The sequence below is a fragment of the Epinephelus moara genome, chromosome 23, assembly GCF_006386435.1.
Source record: "Epinephelus moara isolate mb chromosome 23, YSFRI_EMoa_1.0, whole genome shotgun sequence".
Lineage (NCBI taxonomy): Eukaryota > Metazoa > Chordata > Actinopteri > Perciformes > Serranidae > Epinephelus > Epinephelus moara.
This window is the reverse complement of record NC_065528.1, coordinates 3,205,512-3,222,764: the sequence shown is the minus strand read 5'-3', so window position 1 is coordinate 3,222,764 and position 17,253 is coordinate 3,205,512. Positions and strand designations below refer to the sequence as shown.

Below are 17,253 nucleotides of genomic sequence, written 5' to 3'. Positions count from 1 at the left end.
ACCTCTCTAAAGCAAGGCCCTTGCTATATATATATATAAAAACATAATTATAAGGCTACGAAAACCAAACGAATTTTATTTTATAGCGATTATACACTTATATAAACATATTAATGGGTAGAATATTCAGATTCAGATTCAGATTTGACAATAAACCATGCCAAATATTACACACTGGCCCTTTAACTGTCCACACATACTGACACATCTGCATGGTTGCTCCAGCCAAACACTGGCAGGGTCTCCTCTCTACAGCCAACTCTTTAACGTTATAGTAGTGATACACAGCAAGAGCACAACAGCATATTACAACTACACCATCAGACCAGTCTTTATGCACCACAAAGCACACACCTCCTCTCCCTCTCTTGACAGAGTCCTTTACTCTGTTAGATCAGCATAAAAAACCTTCTGGTTGAATGGTGCTGTCCAGAACTTAGCTTAAGTTTGGTGAATCAGAGGATATTACACTTTGTGATAGTCAGTTGGAAAATGAAGCAGGCATGGAAGTCATCCAGTTTATTCAAGTGCCTGTAGGAAGGGAAGCATGATGCTAGTTCAGCTGGTGTCCATTCCTTCTCTATCTTTCTTCAATGTTTATTGATGTTACCATTTAAAAACCTTAACCTCTAGTCAGCAGGACAGTTTACAGACTAATGAGTTGATTTCCTCATCCTGATGAGTGACCCACAGCCACACGCCACCACCTTCCAAAGCCAACAACAGAAAGCACCACCAAGTCTTGCATAAAAGACAAACTACTAGACATAGACTAAATTTAGCACAATTTTAACAGAGCTGAGAGGTGACTGGAAGTATCTGCGCCTACTTTTGTGGTGTCATCACCAATGCCCCCCCATCAAGGAATACATCATCAGTGCAGGGTTTTTTTTGGTGACAGTGCGCTAACGCTCTATAACTTGCCCATTTTACAAGTTAGATTAAGTGTTGCGTGACCACCCATCATTTTGCCCTATGAAGGGAAATGTGCTGAATTCTGCTGACAGCGATATCTCCAGCGTTACTGACAAAACTGCTAATATGACATGCAAGCATGCTAGCAAGCAGCTAGCGAGAGTGAGGATGTAATAACTGCGAATGCGGCTGTAAGCATTAACAATGCTGCATTCAATTTACTCCATTTACCTTGGAAGTTGAAGGTCGGAGCTGGGATTGATGTCACACTGAAGTTGACCACGTTCCACTACGACAAGTTCGAAAACCAAGATGTTGTTAGAATTACCAGTCTCTGGCCAAGTTAGCCATTTTTCATAATACCAGTTGATAACAACATATTACACGGTATTTTGTGCATACAAACAGCAAAGCAACATGTCCACAGATAGAAGTTTGATAGTACTGTGTGTATGACTGATTTAATGAGACACAAACAATACAAAGGTGCTAAACGGTGCATTACAACAGCTTTCACTACTGTTGTGAGCAGTCATACTGAATTTTGAGGTTGGGGTTGAGGTTTCTCCAACTTTCCGAATCAGATAATAGACTTCAGGAGGTATTCCCTTTAAAATTTTAAACTGGTAACCCGGAAATTCTGACATCCGAAAAATATGAGATGCATTATAGACACAGGTTTGTCTCAGCTGTCCACTTGTGATCAGATCACCAAACACATGCTAACACCAGATGTGTTTTCATTCTTTACACATTACTACTAAACAATATTTAAAGAAATAGAAATTTTGGGATATTTACTTTCCTTCCAATAACACTCATATCCACGCACTAAATGTAAAGCTATAACCAGCAGCCGGTTAGCTTAAGGAAACAAATGGAAACAAGTAGTCTTGCTCTGTCAGAAGGTACAAAAAACCAACTGCTTTTACAAGGATGAGAAAGGAGCAGGGGGTCACTGCCCCTGGCCAACAACTGATTACACAAACCAAAAATAACCTGTTAATAAATGAGCTTCAGAGTTGCTGGTAGAAGGATTGTGTTGCCTCTGGACAGAGCCAGGCTAGCTGTTTGACCGTCACTAGTCCTTATGCTAAGCTAAGATGGCTGTTGCTTCATATTTAGCATACACACATACAAGTGGTATCAACCTGCCAACCCAGCTTGATTTGCGTTGTTAACTTTTAGGCTAGTCAATAACAAATGTTAAAGTAAAATAAAAAGCCACTGTAACACCTAATGTACAGGCTTCCTTTCATGATATGATGTGCTTGTTACTGAAACTGACCTCTGACAAAGCATGTGAAGGTGTGACCATGTTTCTGAACTCATTCATATCTACTCTTCATTTTGTTGCAAAGTACTTAACTTGGAATTTGATTTTCAATTAAACACATTCACCACCAATATTGCAGATATTGCACCTTCACTGACATAGCCTTAAGGTTCTGCTAAATGTTACCATACCAAACTGAGAAAAAACTCGATACTTGAACATGTTTGGTATAAAATGGTCAAATTTAAAGAAACAATATATACACACACACACAATATATGTATATATATATATATATATATATATACATATATGTCAGGCATCTTCTGCTACATTATAAAAATCATAAAATGAATGCTGGCCTGCAAAAACCCATATCGGTCAAACCTTATCCAAAAAGCTGCACTAACTGGAGGGAAGGGTGTAAGTTAATGATGTGTTACTAATGAAAGGGGTCAAAGATGAGGAAAGGCATCATGTGACAAATAGGATTGAGGACAAATACAGAAAATGAAGATGTTTAGTCATAGAACGGGTACATCAATGTATTGACCCAAGCAGGGTAGAAGTAGACATTGGGGGGTGGGGGTGGGGGGTTACATTTAGGTTGCTGGATTTGGATTGACGCAGGATGACAAGGGTCTTTAACAGTACAGTGGAGAGGCCCCATCTATTTGTATGGCCTTAGGAACCTGGTGACTTTGGAGCGCAGCAGCTTGATGAAGGAGCGAGGGAACATCTCTTTGGACTCCTGTGCTGTGTACCTGAAGTAGTTCTGGGGATGAGCCAACACATCAAACAGGGCCTTTATCAGCTTCTTGTCCTGAAGGGAGGATGCATGAACAGAGTGTCATCCCACTGGAGCAACCATATGAGGTTTTTTCAACCTTTATCTTTGGAACAGTAAATGTCATTCCCTCAGAATTAAAGGCTGGTCACAGACTGTATCAGTAAATACCTTCAGTATCTCCTGGTGGTTCTCGGAGGCATAGAGCCTGCCATCTCGCACTATGTCCTCTATCAGCTGCTGGTAGTCCTCTGGAACAAGTATATAGAGTCTTACTGAGTGAGGGTAGATGGCAGTATAAAGATTGGTAACAACAAATAATTCATTAGTTTAATTTTAAATGAAACTGACTCATGGCAGCCTGTATGTGAGATTAGATCTAACTCAGCTGTCTGAACTGTGCTGAAGGTGACTCACCATCATAGGTGACATATGGAACTTGGAAGCCTTTGCCACTGTTGCCCTCATTGGACTTAAACTGAATCCAGAGCTTGCGAGAGCGCGAGGTGAAAGCGATGGGCCGCTCATAGGTCTGACACGTCTCGTAGGTGGTGATGGAGGTGGGGAGGGCTGGAAGAAGGGTATAAACATGTTAGAATGGTAGTCTTTGACATGACAATGGTAGTAGTGGTCACTCCACTTAGAGCCTGTTTAAATACCTGGTATTAATGTGGTTAATCTCAGGTGATCCGATCACAAGTGGACAGCGCTACTTAAATACAAGTGTAAACAACCACCAAGACAAATTATCTGTTCACTCAAACTACTTGCTGAACTGCTCTGTGATGTATTTGACCATGTATCTTTTGTAGTGTGAACGCTAGTGTGTCCTGATCAATCCTGATCAATCCCAACATGGACTTCATCATCAATGCAGGATGTGGTGGTTGTTTTGGTGACGCTCTATAAGTTGCACAGCTTACAATGAATTGGGCGCCATGTTTTGTCCATTGTCCACTGTATTGAATTCACCTGACATGGATATCTCCAGCCATGCCAACACAACTGCTAGTGTGACTGGCGAGCATGCTAGCGAAAGCATGCGTGTAATACCTGCACAGGGCCCTTTGACCTTCTAACGTTAGCATGATAGTCATAGGTGTAAATGGCGATGTGTCTTAGCTGTCCACTTGTGTTCAGATCGCTGAAACACATGGTGGAAACAGGCTCTTAATTGCCTAGAATGCAGAAGACAAACCCAATCAGGAGGTCCTGTTTTTTGGGTTAGTATATACTCCTGTGAGAAGTCACCTTTATGAATCCATTGCCCAAGAATCAGTTTGTTCCGTCACCTTCTTTTAAGGGTCTTGGTGTGGTTATTTTGGTCCACAACCATCATGATTGCTGTGTTCAACTAATGGTATCGAGGGAAACAAGCAGGAGTCTGAATTAACTAGACTAAACAACGGAGCTTTGAATATTCCCTTAGGAGAAGATAGGCTGCAATCCCAGAGGAAGGTTACTGGTTGACAGCTTCAGCAGTTAACTGTGTTGAAATAAACACAGCAGAATTCTTAAAGACAAACTGACTCTATACAGTATTTGTTCCATTATAGGTGGCAGTTCACCCAAAAACTTTGCCCACCGATACTAGAGGTGTATGGAATCTTAAATCACATAACAACTGAGCAAGCCTTACCTGCTAATGAAGACCATATGGTAAGGCCCAAAAATCCAGATAAAACAAAGTAAGTTGACCTTGATTAGAGATTGTTCTGTGTAATCACTTTGAAATCAAACTGCAGTTCAGTTCAGACGTAATCTATTCTGCCATAGTAGAGAAATTCATGTTTGCACCTTTACAACATCATTGGTGTCATTCTTGCATGGTTGATCATGTGTAAGAGAGGCTTGTTGCGAGGAAACCAAGAAATAAAAACACCTCACAAAGGTAACATTCAAGCAAAACCTGATGGTACATGCAGGAACACACACTACAAGTGCCAGACCTGTTGCCTTATATCTGTATACGTATGCAGAATCTGTATGTGCCAGGAAAAGATTCTTGTATCAGAAGTGATCTGATTTTCATTTGTAGTCCATCTGTAGTCTGAGTAGGATTGAATAATTACATTTGAATGGCAGGTAAATAGTTCACGTGAAGAGGTCAAACACATTAGCCAAGATATAATCTTGGAATCCATCACAATGCGTCCAAGATTGTCAATAAACAGACTGTAAATGTGTCTGATTAGTTCTGTTCTGGTTCTGGTAAAATGATCTGAATTATTATGTTTTTTTACCACTCTTCCTCATGACCAGTACGTCTCCACACTCATCCTCGATGGGGAGGAAAATCTCTGGTACCACAATGAGAATCCGCCTCTTGTGTGGTGGGTTGATGGTCCAGACACAGTCCACATTGGATGGGTAATCGCCAGGGTAGTTAGGAGACTCAATGTAGCCTGTGTATTCTCCAAGCTCACCTCCACACAGCTGATCTGAGGGCAAAATAATACAAACACTTACAACTAAAACTTCTTTCAAAACAACAGCACCAATGTCTGAAAAGCCTATTCAAGCCTATACAATAAAGCAGGCTAAATGTATAAGTTGAGCAGCGTTACTTTTGCAGTGGGAGACATTGGTGGCGCCGTCAAAGTCAGTGGTGGTGTTCCCAGGACAGGTGATGCAGTAGTTCTGCCCAAACTCAGACTGGTAGGTTCCTGCTGGGCAGCGGATACAGCGGTGGGTGCTAGAGTTGTAGTAATGTCCAGGAGCACAGTGTACTGGGGAGGAGCAGAAGGGTTAACTAAAGACTCAATCTAAAACCAACAGTGAAAATTAATAATTACAAATAATTTTGTTAACTGAAATTTAAATAAAAATGCAGATTTTCAAAAACATTAAAGGTTTTTTCTTTTTTGGGGGGGGGGGGGTTCCTTATCCGCGGAGGGATGTTGTATGCTGAAAAGCCCTCTGAGGCAAATTGTGATTTGTGATATTGGGCTTTATAAATAAAACTGAATTGAATTGAATTAAAGAAGAATTAAAATGAACAACGCAACATGAAAGTAAATAAAATAGAATTGCGGGTAAAATTAGCTTTGTCTTCTCATGTAATGCACACTGTGGTTGCTATGCCACTTTGTTTTGTTCCCCAAAGTGCCAAAAACTGCAGTTCCTCAAATGGCCACTTGAGGCTGGCTCCAAGAGAGAGTTAATCCCCATAGACCCTATGTTGAAAAGCCCAACCTTACAACAGAAACACAGTAAACGTGTTTACAGCCTGGTAGGAAAAATGGTGCTGGGATTTATAGCTACATTCCCTGTTCATGACAACTGTACAGGGGCTGAATTTTTATATAACTCACCAGATTACATTTAATAAGATTTCAAACCATGAATAATTAAGGGTGTGGTCTCTTTGAGTGACAGGTGTGTGCCATTTATTGACAATTTGCCACATCGTCAACAACGTTGGTTAGGTAACGCAACCATGGCATAACCCCAGATTCACAGAGTATAGGTGTAGACATAGCTTTTGCTATTTTGCGTGTTTTCAGTTCATAAAAGTTCATTGTAACATTTTGGTCACCTAAAAAAAAGGCTTGTTAAGTGTTTGGTTGCCCTCAAAGACCCCCAAGGAGTCAGATGTTCAGTTTTTACGGTTAGTTAATTTTGTTTAAATGGTTTTTAGCCTGTTTTTTTTTTAAATCTTATTTTATTTTATTTTTTTTGCAAAAATTTTCATTAGCATGAGCACAATTCAGCACAGCTGTAAACTCACCATTCTAACCAAGCTAGCAGCTAGCATTAGGGTGACCTTCAGCCTTTTGTCCAAATAACATAATCATGGCATATCTCCAGATTCAGAGTATAGGCATAGCCATAGCTGTCACTATTTCAGCTTTTTTTTCAGTTCATTAAACATTATGGTTGCCTAAAAAAGTATTTTTCAGTGTTTGCTTCTACTAAAAGACCCTCTAAAGATAGCTACATTTAGTTTTTTTTTTTTTTTCCTTAACAAAAATGAACATTAGCATTATCACAGTCAGCCATAGCTGTAAATGCACCATGCTAACCAAGCTAGCAGCTAGCAATAGGGTTACCTCCACCTTCTTCTCCAAGTATGGTCACTTCTGGCTCCAAAAAATTTGGCCAAAATGCCTAACTTAAGGCTTCAAAATGGCTGTCCACATACTAGTGGGTGACGTCCATTGCGTTTGATAACAACTAGATATCGGACCTCAACATGACAACAATTCATTACAGTGGAGTTGCTTACCTGGCACATATGCCATAAAAAATTTTTAGCTTATGGATTTACTTTTGCAGTTTGCGTACCACTGAATATGTGCAGTAGTGTTTCTCCCACTGGCCCCGCCTGCTCGACTTATGGACTTTTCATTATCATGATGTCACAGATTTTTACAGACATGTCTTACAATGGTGGCCTATGGGGAAAATGCTTTTTGGGCCACAAGGGATTTTTTTTCCTGCTGCAATACCACAAGTGCCCACTGGGAAAATTTAACTGAGCAGCTGGGAGAAATTTTCTCGAAGGCTTTCTACCACAAAGGGATCTCTTGGTTAAGGTTAGGAAAAAAAGTCGTGGCTTGGGTTAAAAAGAATAGATTTCTATCAGAGGGAGCTTTCTTGGAAAAAGTCTACAAGGAAAACTTCTCCCATGAGCCAAGGCTGACATCTTGATGTAGTTATAGAAGGTGGCAGCAAGATGCAGATGCCGGCTACTATAAACTCCCCAATAAAAGACAAACAAAAAAAATAAATAAAAATAAATAAAAACTATAAAACTTCAAACCTATAATAATTCTGAACAGGAGGCAGCCAGTGTACACACAGTGTAAAATGAATGAAGATTAACAGCTGGCCATCTACAAGATACATCAGACAGCTGTGATATTATTCCTGCCTTGATAACAGAGCAGGCATATAAACAAAACACTAAACTATGTATCACATGTGCAAATTGCCATGTCATACACATCTGAACGGAGCACTACTTTATGATAGCATTAACAATGAAACTGCTGACAAATGGCTTGTGGCATTACAAATGCCTGTATACACACATACACAGTTAGAAAGTGGCAGATAAAAAGCTCCAGTTACACAGGAGAAAGTCATGCAGGCTATAAAATATCAAACAAGACTTAGATTCTACTACAGGCATGCTACGTGCTAACATGCTGATGGTTACAAGGTATAATATTTAACATGTTCACCATCTTTATGCTAACATATGATAATTAGCACTATACACAATATACAGGTATGTGGTCATAACACCCAGTTGAATTAAAAATTTGACCTGATGATGGAGTTAGAGAAAAAGTCAGAAGATCACCAGTGACATTAGGATTTATCCTCTAGGCATCATGGATGTCTCCTTGAAATTTCAGCAGAAAAGATTTTTATAGAGCAAACTGGCTACTATCATATTAAAGATACCAAATAAAAACATGTATCTGACATCAACTTCACCATCTTTATTTGACACTGCTGTTTTTGCACAGGCAATTTAGGGATGTCTCCACAGTTGTGGGCCTAAGTCCTAAAATCCTATGTCCTTATTTCTGAGACAAGACCGAGTAAAAATGTGGTCAATTTGAGACGCGACTGAGACCTTCAATTAATGGTCTTGGGCCTGAGACCAAGACTTATCCTATTATAACACTATTATAACACTATTATAACACATAAGAATCCTGTATAAACACACATGCAGCAGACATATAGAGACACATGGTGTCTGACACACACAGACACAGAACCTCACCTTTGGCCTCACAGTCCCTGAAGGACATTGATCCTTCATACTTGGTCATGAGACCTCCTCCACAGGGGAAGCAGAGGACACGGCCTGGTTCTGGCTGGTAGGAGCCCAGGGGACAGGGCTGGCATGGACGGAAGCCGTCAGCAGAGAAGTGACCCGCTGGACACTGACCTGAGGGAAGGACACAAGGACATCACCTGTCTGTGTTTTCTCTTTCTTATCATTGTCATCAATCTGTAGCTTTTGTCTCTTCAGACTTCAACAGTTTGAAGTTCTCTATGAATTGCACAATGTCAGAGAGTTTATCAGTGTAGGATCAGCTAGTGAATCTCTTCCTGAGCTCAGTGACTGAATGTTAACACAGGTCTGTGGTGCTCTTTTGTGGCTGCAGCTCAGATTCAGTTCACATCAACGGCCACTAGATGGTGCCAATCCAACATATTAATACATGCATATTGTGTGTCTTAAAGGAGCTATATGTAAGAAATCTAAAGCAAATAGTTGTAAAATCATCCTAATATGTCACAGAGACTAAGGAATAATGTTCATATAACATACTAATCTCACGGACAACAATAGTGCAGCCAGAATATTCGCATTTAAAAAACATTTTTACAGTCCGCAAATCATGTTTATGTTTTGAATTTGTGTTTTGGCCTGTTGCACCACCCACCACCATCTACCAGTCACGCAGTCAGTAGAGTCTCAGCATCAGTTACAGTTACGACTGAGCTACAGCAGCACAGCAAGCAGCATTAGCAGTGTCCCAGTAGATAGCATTAGCAGCCGGCTCCTCCTCAGCTGTATCCCGGCAGCAGCGTTAGCAGTGTCCCGGTACATAGCATTAGCAGCCGGCTCCTCCTCAGCTGTATCCCGGCAGTAGCGTTAGCAATGTCCCGGTACATAGCATTAGGTGCCGGCTCCTCCTCCGCTGTATCCTGGCAGCAGTGTTAGCAGCAGAGAAGCCGGACTTGCTCGAACGGTCCGCTGGAAAACCTAAGATAAAGGATGTGGCGACACGGCCCTGCCACGGCAGCCGCCCGTGGGCAAACAAATCAGTCTCCAGCGTGCCGCTGTCCAGCAACCTCGAATCTGTAGGGGAGGGGGGGCGGACACGACTCGCGGCAATATTTTGAATTTGAGTGCAGTAACCGTTTTGGCCACATTCTTACATACAGCGCCTTTAACTCTTTTCCTGCACACCTTTCTTGCCCCAAGGAAATTTGACTGTGGTGATTGGATGGTGACTTACCTCCACACTGAGACACGTTCTTGGCCCCAGCAATGCCCTGTCCTTCAGTGCTGGGACATGGCTCGCAGGACAGCTGACCCACCGTGTCCTGGTACGTACCAGGTGGACACTGGACACACTGCTCCTGCTCCCCGCTGTAGAATGTCCCCACGCCACAGCTCACTGAGGAGGAAGACACAGGTTTTAAGGAATACTTTCTGTGGCTCCTTTTAATCTTTCTCACTGCAACAGGGTAGAGACATTATGACACCAAAGGACAATGACTTGAACGGCAAACTTACCACATTTTCCATCTCGGAAAACTTGTCCCGTGCTGCAGGACTCAGCTCCCTCTGGTACCTTGGAAGGTTTCTGGGCTACCTCGTACTCGGTCCCAGAGAACTGGATGTAGAACTGCTGCTTGTTGATGGACTTCCTGAGTGTCCGCATGGCGCTCTGCAGCTTCTGCTTCATCCTTTCCCGCACACAGTCCACATTACACGAGTCTGAGGTAAAAATTGGTGTTTAGCAAAAATACAACCTCCAGTAGAAGACAAATTGTTTCCCTTCTACTGAATGCTTTTCTATTCATTTAAAGACCAAATTTTGATAATGTCTCTTGTTTCTATTATATGTTCATCATATTATATTTTGCTTATGGTTTGGTACCATAAAAAACTTTCTATAGCAGGGTTGGGGGTACAGTTAGGTTAACTTTGACCCCTAATCCTCCAGTTTGATTTTTAGAAGGTATGAATTCATATCTTAAGATATTATGTCAGATATACTCAGTTTGTAGGTAATATCTGGTAATTTTCTTTGCACTGTCTGAATGTTGAGTATTTTATTACGAGTGCAGTTAGACCAAAGAGGCAAGAAAGAACATCCCACCCGAGGCCTCCTCCTCCTTCATCTCCATCTCAAACTCAGCTGTGATGTGGGAAACCTCTTTGGAAGGAGATTTGCGTCCTCGTCTGCGCTTCTTAGACGAGTCGCACTTGAGGTTGACAAAAGTCACCTGGCAGTCGTCAGTGCAAGGGAACTGGCCTCCTTCCAGGGAAAAAACACAGGTGAAGAATGAGGAGGAGGAGATGGAGAAGAAGAATTAGAACATAAAGGATAAAGATCACAATATGTATTACTTAAGGATTTAAGATGAAAAAACAGTAGTGTGTGTAAAAGGAGGGTAATCCAGTCCAGGCTGTTTACCCTGCAGATTCTGCTTGGATGAATCTCTGTGCTTCTCTTTGTTGCGAGGTCTCAGGTGACACTTGGCATCTTTGATCTTAAACCTGGCCTTCTGTTTGATGGGTGGGGCCAGTGTGTCTTCATTTATACACAGCAAAAAGAAACAAAAGATGAATCATTATAATGTAAAGAACATTTGTATTAATTTGTATCCTTTCTTATGATGACTGTTTCTGATCCCTTAACCTGAGTTAGGTTTTTTTTTCAAATGAAACTATTTGGATGTGTGGTGTCAACAGTTTAGTTTGGGTTCTTACACTTTGGTTGACTTTAGGTAACATTTGCTATTTTTTTTTCATCCAGAACAATATGTCTGTTCAGAGATCTCATAAATCACCTACAGTAGCCTCACTGACCACTCTGAGCTTACTCAGAGCTTACATCTGGATAGGTTCACAGGTCTATTAGCAGATAGTTTCTTCAGAAAAACTCATTGATAACTTGATATTTTACTGAAAATCGTCATAGAACTAACTGCAGTCAATATCACTGAGATCGTTGTACTTTTCAGATAGCATGCTTTCTTTAAGATATCATTAACCCGTAGCATTTATGATAATCATGATACAGATCACAAACAGAGCAAAGGACTAATTCGCACATCTATTTCCAAACAGGTGCGTAGGAGAGGGACGAGCAGAACGCAACTTGTAGAAAACCTCCCACATACTGTTTAACTATCACAGGAAAATACTGAGAAGTAATTAATCAGTCATCATTACTTCTCAGTACTTTCCTGTGATCCAGCATAATACTAGGCTGAAGATGCCTTGTAAAAGCAATAGCTAAGCCTACAGCTGGCAGTCGATCCATGATAGTTGAACTAGAAGTCAACAAGGGCAGTTGTGTTCCATTTCAATCCCCCACTCCTCCCCCGCCCACTTTCCCTCCACTCTCCTCGTGGCCTCTGTGTGATGTGTACAGCGCTGAGGCATAAAATGAAGCCAGCAGGCTTTTTGTCAATGAACATAATATCTGATTACTGCAACACAAACAAAGTGACCATCAGTGAACTGTTAAATCACTTAAGGATGAATCTACATGATCCTTCCTTTTGCTAAGACACTGAAGTCTGTATTTGACTTCATTACACCTCAGTATAACATTCATATCAGCCCCATGTCCACCCATCTGCTGCCTTAATATTTCTCATAATATCACTTCATCTTTTAGTTTACCATGAGCATGTTTATTTTCTAAATGTATTACTTATCAGATATATTCTAATGATTTTAATATAACCTTTAATGGGGACTATTTGGAGTGATGGTAACAGTGTTTGTCACCACCCGTCCCGGAACCTGCGATCTGTGGACTTGGGCCTCCTTTCAATTCCTCGTACTAGAAGGCAAACCTTTGGGAGCAGGGCCTTCAGTGTGGCAGCACCCACCCTCTGGAACTCGCTTCTGCTGGAGATTCGCCAGGCACCAACTCTGGACTCTTTTAAATCTCAGCTAAAGAGGCACCTTTTCCTGCTGGCTTTCATCAGCTAGTTGTGTTTTCTGTTTGTTCATGTCATGTGATTTTGTGGTTGTCTGTGTGATTTTGTGGTTGTTAGCAATTGTGAAGCGACCTTGGGTTTCTTGAAAGGCGCTATATAAAATTAATTTATTATTATTTTATTATTATCTACTGTACCAGCACAGGTGGGTAAAGCAGTGGTGGCATTCCTCTTCTGGGGAGCTTTACCAGGCTGGACGGGCACCCCACAGCTCAGTGTGTAGCTGTTCTCTGAGTCTGTTAGAAACACACACACACACACACACACATTAGATCAGAATGAGGAAAGAGAAATCAGACATGCTGATGAGAGGTTAGGGGAGCTGAGAGTTTTGATTTCGTCTGAAGGACTGTGTGACCGGGTCTTTCTGAGTTGTGGGTATGGTATGGAAGCCAGTGTGTTTCACTTGGCGCTGGGCTGGGACACGCACACTTGTGAGGATTAAAAGGAATTTTATAAATGTTGTATGACCTTACTTTCCTGTATTCAGGAACGAGACAGACAGCCCAGAGGAAACTCTGCTGCCATGTGACCTTAAACTCCTACTGAGAAATTAAAGCTTGAATGAAAGATCTATGAATCCTGTCTTTCTGTCTTGATCTACGCAAACACACAAAGACGCATTTCAAGTAGGAAATGAGGGATGAAGTCTTCAGAGGTCATAAAAGCAAGATGATTAAATAAGAATCCGGACTGCATTAAGCCACAGGAATTTACATGGCTCCTGCCCCTGAAAATTAAGACACACTCCAAAAAGACAGAAAAACAAATATTTCACTCCATGCCTGAGAACTATCCATCATTCTCACACCATGGCAGCCAAGTTAAACCAAGTGAGGCCCTCGCTGTGGAAAAAAAGGCGTGATCAAAGGATGTAATCGATTTACAGATGTGTGTTAAGTACTATCGCAGGAGGAGAGGCCGGGGTGGCAGCCAAAGTGCTGCGACAGGAGACGCCAAGAAAACCTTGCAGAGAGAAAAACACATCAGTCTGAGTGGAGAGCACCCCGAGGAGTCAATACAGCAATAAAGAGCATGAACGCCTTAATCCAGCATCAGTTGCATCGAGAGAAAAGGATGGTACAGAGAGCTGTGACTGCAAGCTCTCACCACTAGAGGGAAGCAGCGTGTGCAGCATGACACCTCCAACAACATATTTTACAGTTATATACAGGAGAAGAATGAATTTCATTCACTGGATCTCAAACTTAAATGCACAATGTGTGATTTTTCCTCCACACTATAAATGAGTGTAGTGTATTTTTACTGAAATAAAGTAACATAGTTCCACATTCCACAAAGAAAAATAATCTCTCCTTTTTCCATCTAAAGTAATCTCCTTACAGGGTCCCAATCCTGGTCAAAATATCAAGGTCACAAATATGAATGTACAAATGCAAAAAAGAGTAGAAAAGGGTCAAGACTATGAGAGAGAGGCAAACAATCAAAGCAAAGGTGCAGTGACCTCTCTCTCTCACAGTTTACATCCACATCTTCCCCTAGCCAGCACAGAAGAGCTACACAATCAGCACAGTTTCAAGGTGGACACCCAAGATTAGCGTCACCAATTCAGTATCTGACCAAATGTCTCCCCTTCTGTTCCTGAGATACGATGTTGAATAAAGTGTTTTTGCAGAACATTATGATGCCACACTGAAGTTGACCTTTGACCCTTTGGATATACATTTTCATTGCTTCATCATTTTGTGAGGAATTTTGTCATAATTAATGTATCTCTTAATGTAATTCTTGAGTTATGGCCAAAATCATATTTTGTGAGGTCACAGTGACCTTGACCTTCGACCACCAAATTCTCAAATCAGTCCATCCTTGACTCAAAGTGGACATTTCCTCCAGGTGTTCTTGAGAGATCGCATTAGCAAAAATTAAAAACAAATGCAAGGTCACACTGACCTTGACCTTTGACCACCAAAATCTAGTCAGTTCATTGTTGATTCTACATGGACATTTGTGCCAAATTTGAAGAAATTTTCTTGAGGTGTTCTTAAGATATCACATTCACAAGAATGCAACATAAGAGATCACAGTAACCTTGATCTTTGACTTCAGCTACCAAAATCTAATCAGATCTTCTTGAGTACAATTGGACATTTGTGCAAATATGGAGAAGTTCCCTCAAAGCATTCTTGAGATATCATTTTCACGAGAAGGGGAAGGACAGACAGACAACCGGAAAACATAATGCCTTCAACCATGGCTGTTGCCCATGTGGAGGCATAAAAAAAGTCAAAAAGTCCCAAATTACAATCCCTAGAGCAACTTGACAGAATGAGCAATTGAGCTCTGAGTATTGCAATTGGCACTTTACAATACTTATAGTTTTTTGATTGTTTAATACAGAGGATACACAGCAAGTACATTTCATGTGTAGGGAGGATGGGAGTCTGTCATTTTGAAAAAACTTTTCTGATGAACCTACATTAAATAGTTTGATAAATGAAAAAAAACTGAGAACAATGCTAAGATGAAATAAAAATCCAAAAATTAACATTTTAATTTTTTTCCTTTGTGTGTGTGTGTGTGTGTGTGTGTGTGTATGTGTGCATGAGCGTGCGTGTGTGTGTGTGTGTGTGTGTGTGTACCTGCAAGGAAGAGGGCGTTGGAGTGTGTGTGTGTGTGTGTGTACCTGCAAGGAAGAGGGCGTTGGAGGGGCAGGAGAGCGAGCAGACCTCTGCCCCTCCGCTCTTGGTGCATGTCAGTTGGGCTCGGGGCGCCGGCTTCCCATTGGGCAGACACTTCACCGCCTCTGAGGAACACAGAGAGTCACATCACCATGAAAACTACCTGGACACACACACATGTGTACCTGTGTTCAGGCCTGCTGACAAACACACACACGCAGTTGGTGGTTACCGATGCAATCTTTCTTGTTCCAGTGGAGTTTCTGTCCAGGTGGACACACACACTCGTAGCTTCCTTGGGTGTTTATGCAGCCGTACTCACAGCTCCCATTGCTGATGCTGCACTCATCGATGTCTGAGATACAACCACAGATAACACTTCAGTCAGTGTGAGAGTATATGATACCACATTATAGTAACCATTATTAGACATATTAGGGTGGACAAGAGATCCTGTTTATAGGCACGTGTGATTTTGTAAATGGGTTTACCAGTCTCCACATACCTTTACATCACATCACTCATGGAGTGTTCAGAGCATTCCCACAAAGCTACAAGTGAAATGTTTTGTGAATTGTCACGATACAAATAAGTGAATTATTGTGCACTCAGTGTAGACTCAGCTAGAGTCCTGCAGTAAATCCTCCTTCATTTAGGTTCTAATGTTCAGTTTGTGTTGAAGCTGTTTTAGAGAGCTGTTGATTCAACTGTATGCGCATTTTGAAGGCTGCAGTTTGTGGCAATGAATTGTATGGCGTTAAACTGAGAGGTATTTATATTATTTTGTTCACGACTTTTATATCAATAAGCATAGGCTAAATAAGAGAATCCCCACTTTATGTAAACTGCAGCAGCAGCAGCACAATCTGCAGCCTCTAAAATTATAATACAGTTAAATCAACACTGCGGCTACACAATATATTAAATATATATTTAGGTAAATATATGATATGCAACAACAATGAATATTGTGATAACAGTATTACTTGCGATAAACTGATATAGAGGCTGCTTTCAGTGTGGTGCTAAAAAATAACAAATTGCTTGTTGAATTAAAAAAAAATGAAAAAGAAATGATCTCCACGACTTTCTCATTGAACAAATTGAACACTGAAATGAATTCAAAAAGCACCAAATGATGGATTACATTTTAAGCGAGAATGGGGTTGGTCTTTGCACTTTTACTTTCATTTGAATCCCTCAAAAACTGTATCCAGCCTGAAGTGTCAGATAGAACTGGAGTGAGCTTATTCTACTTAAGTTTACTACATTCAAAAGACATGGACACTCATGTGACAACTAGGGGTGTAACAATACAGAAAATCAAACAAAAGACACACACATCTCACCGTGGGAGGGCAGGTGCTGAGTTGATAGTCGTAGATGAAAAAAGGATGAATGACTCGCAACAGTGCCAGACTCTTTGCAGAAAAGAATAATTTATCGCACCGTGACGTACGTTTCGAATTGTATGCTCTTCGTCAGACGATGAGCAGCCAGCGTTGGCCCAAAACACACACCCACAGCAGTGAGCAGGGTAGCCGATCTTAAAAATGAATTAAAAAAGGTTAATTTCATTGAAATATTTTACTGAGGACTTCCGGTTTGGCAAGCTAGAAGATGGCAGCATAGGAGAATGTGCCCCAACGTTTGAGTTAAAAACAGCCTGTAATGACACAAAGATTTTTGCAAGAGTAAGAAATAAGACTGAGGGCTTCAAGATGCCAAGAGGATAAAACAGTAAGATATCTATGCAGTGCAAGTTACACGAGGGAGATGGAGTCGACCAGACTTCACCTGCTAGCAGCGGCATAGAGGATATCGACATGCTAACAGACGGAGGGGAACAAGCTAGCAACGCGAGCCTGGACCTTATACTTAGAGAACTAAGGGAATTCAGGAAAGATAACTGT

The 17,253-nt window shown here is 41.2% G+C and overlaps 1 protein-coding gene across 1 annotated transcript in view; it reads right to left on the bottom strand.

Annotated features, from left to right (window-relative positions):
• The window catches only part of scube1 (signal peptide, CUB domain, EGF-like 1), a 647,001-nt gene that overhangs the window by 422,833 nt on the left and 206,915 nt on the right, over positions 1-17,253 (bottom strand). Inside the window, exons 11-23 of the mRNA XM_050036052.1 lie at positions 15,573-15,695; positions 15,346-15,465; positions 12,836-12,934; positions 11,159-11,275; positions 10,841-10,999; positions 10,252-10,455; positions 9,971-10,132; positions 8,722-8,889; positions 5,546-5,707; positions 5,222-5,419; positions 3,396-3,548; positions 3,150-3,229; positions 3-3,014 (exon numbers count right to left, since the gene is read on the bottom strand). Of these exons, the coding sequence (XP_049892009.1) occupies positions 2,862-3,014; positions 3,150-3,229; positions 3,396-3,548; positions 5,222-5,419; positions 5,546-5,707; positions 8,722-8,889; positions 9,971-10,132; positions 10,252-10,455; positions 10,841-10,999; positions 11,159-11,275; positions 12,836-12,934; positions 15,346-15,465; positions 15,573-15,695 (1,898 nt within the window). The 3' untranslated portion in view covers positions 3-2,861. The remainder of the gene's footprint in view (positions 1-2; positions 3,015-3,149; positions 3,230-3,395; positions 3,549-5,221; positions 5,420-5,545; positions 5,708-8,721; positions 8,890-9,970; positions 10,133-10,251; positions 10,456-10,840; positions 11,000-11,158; positions 11,276-12,835; positions 12,935-15,345; positions 15,466-15,572; positions 15,696-17,253) is intronic.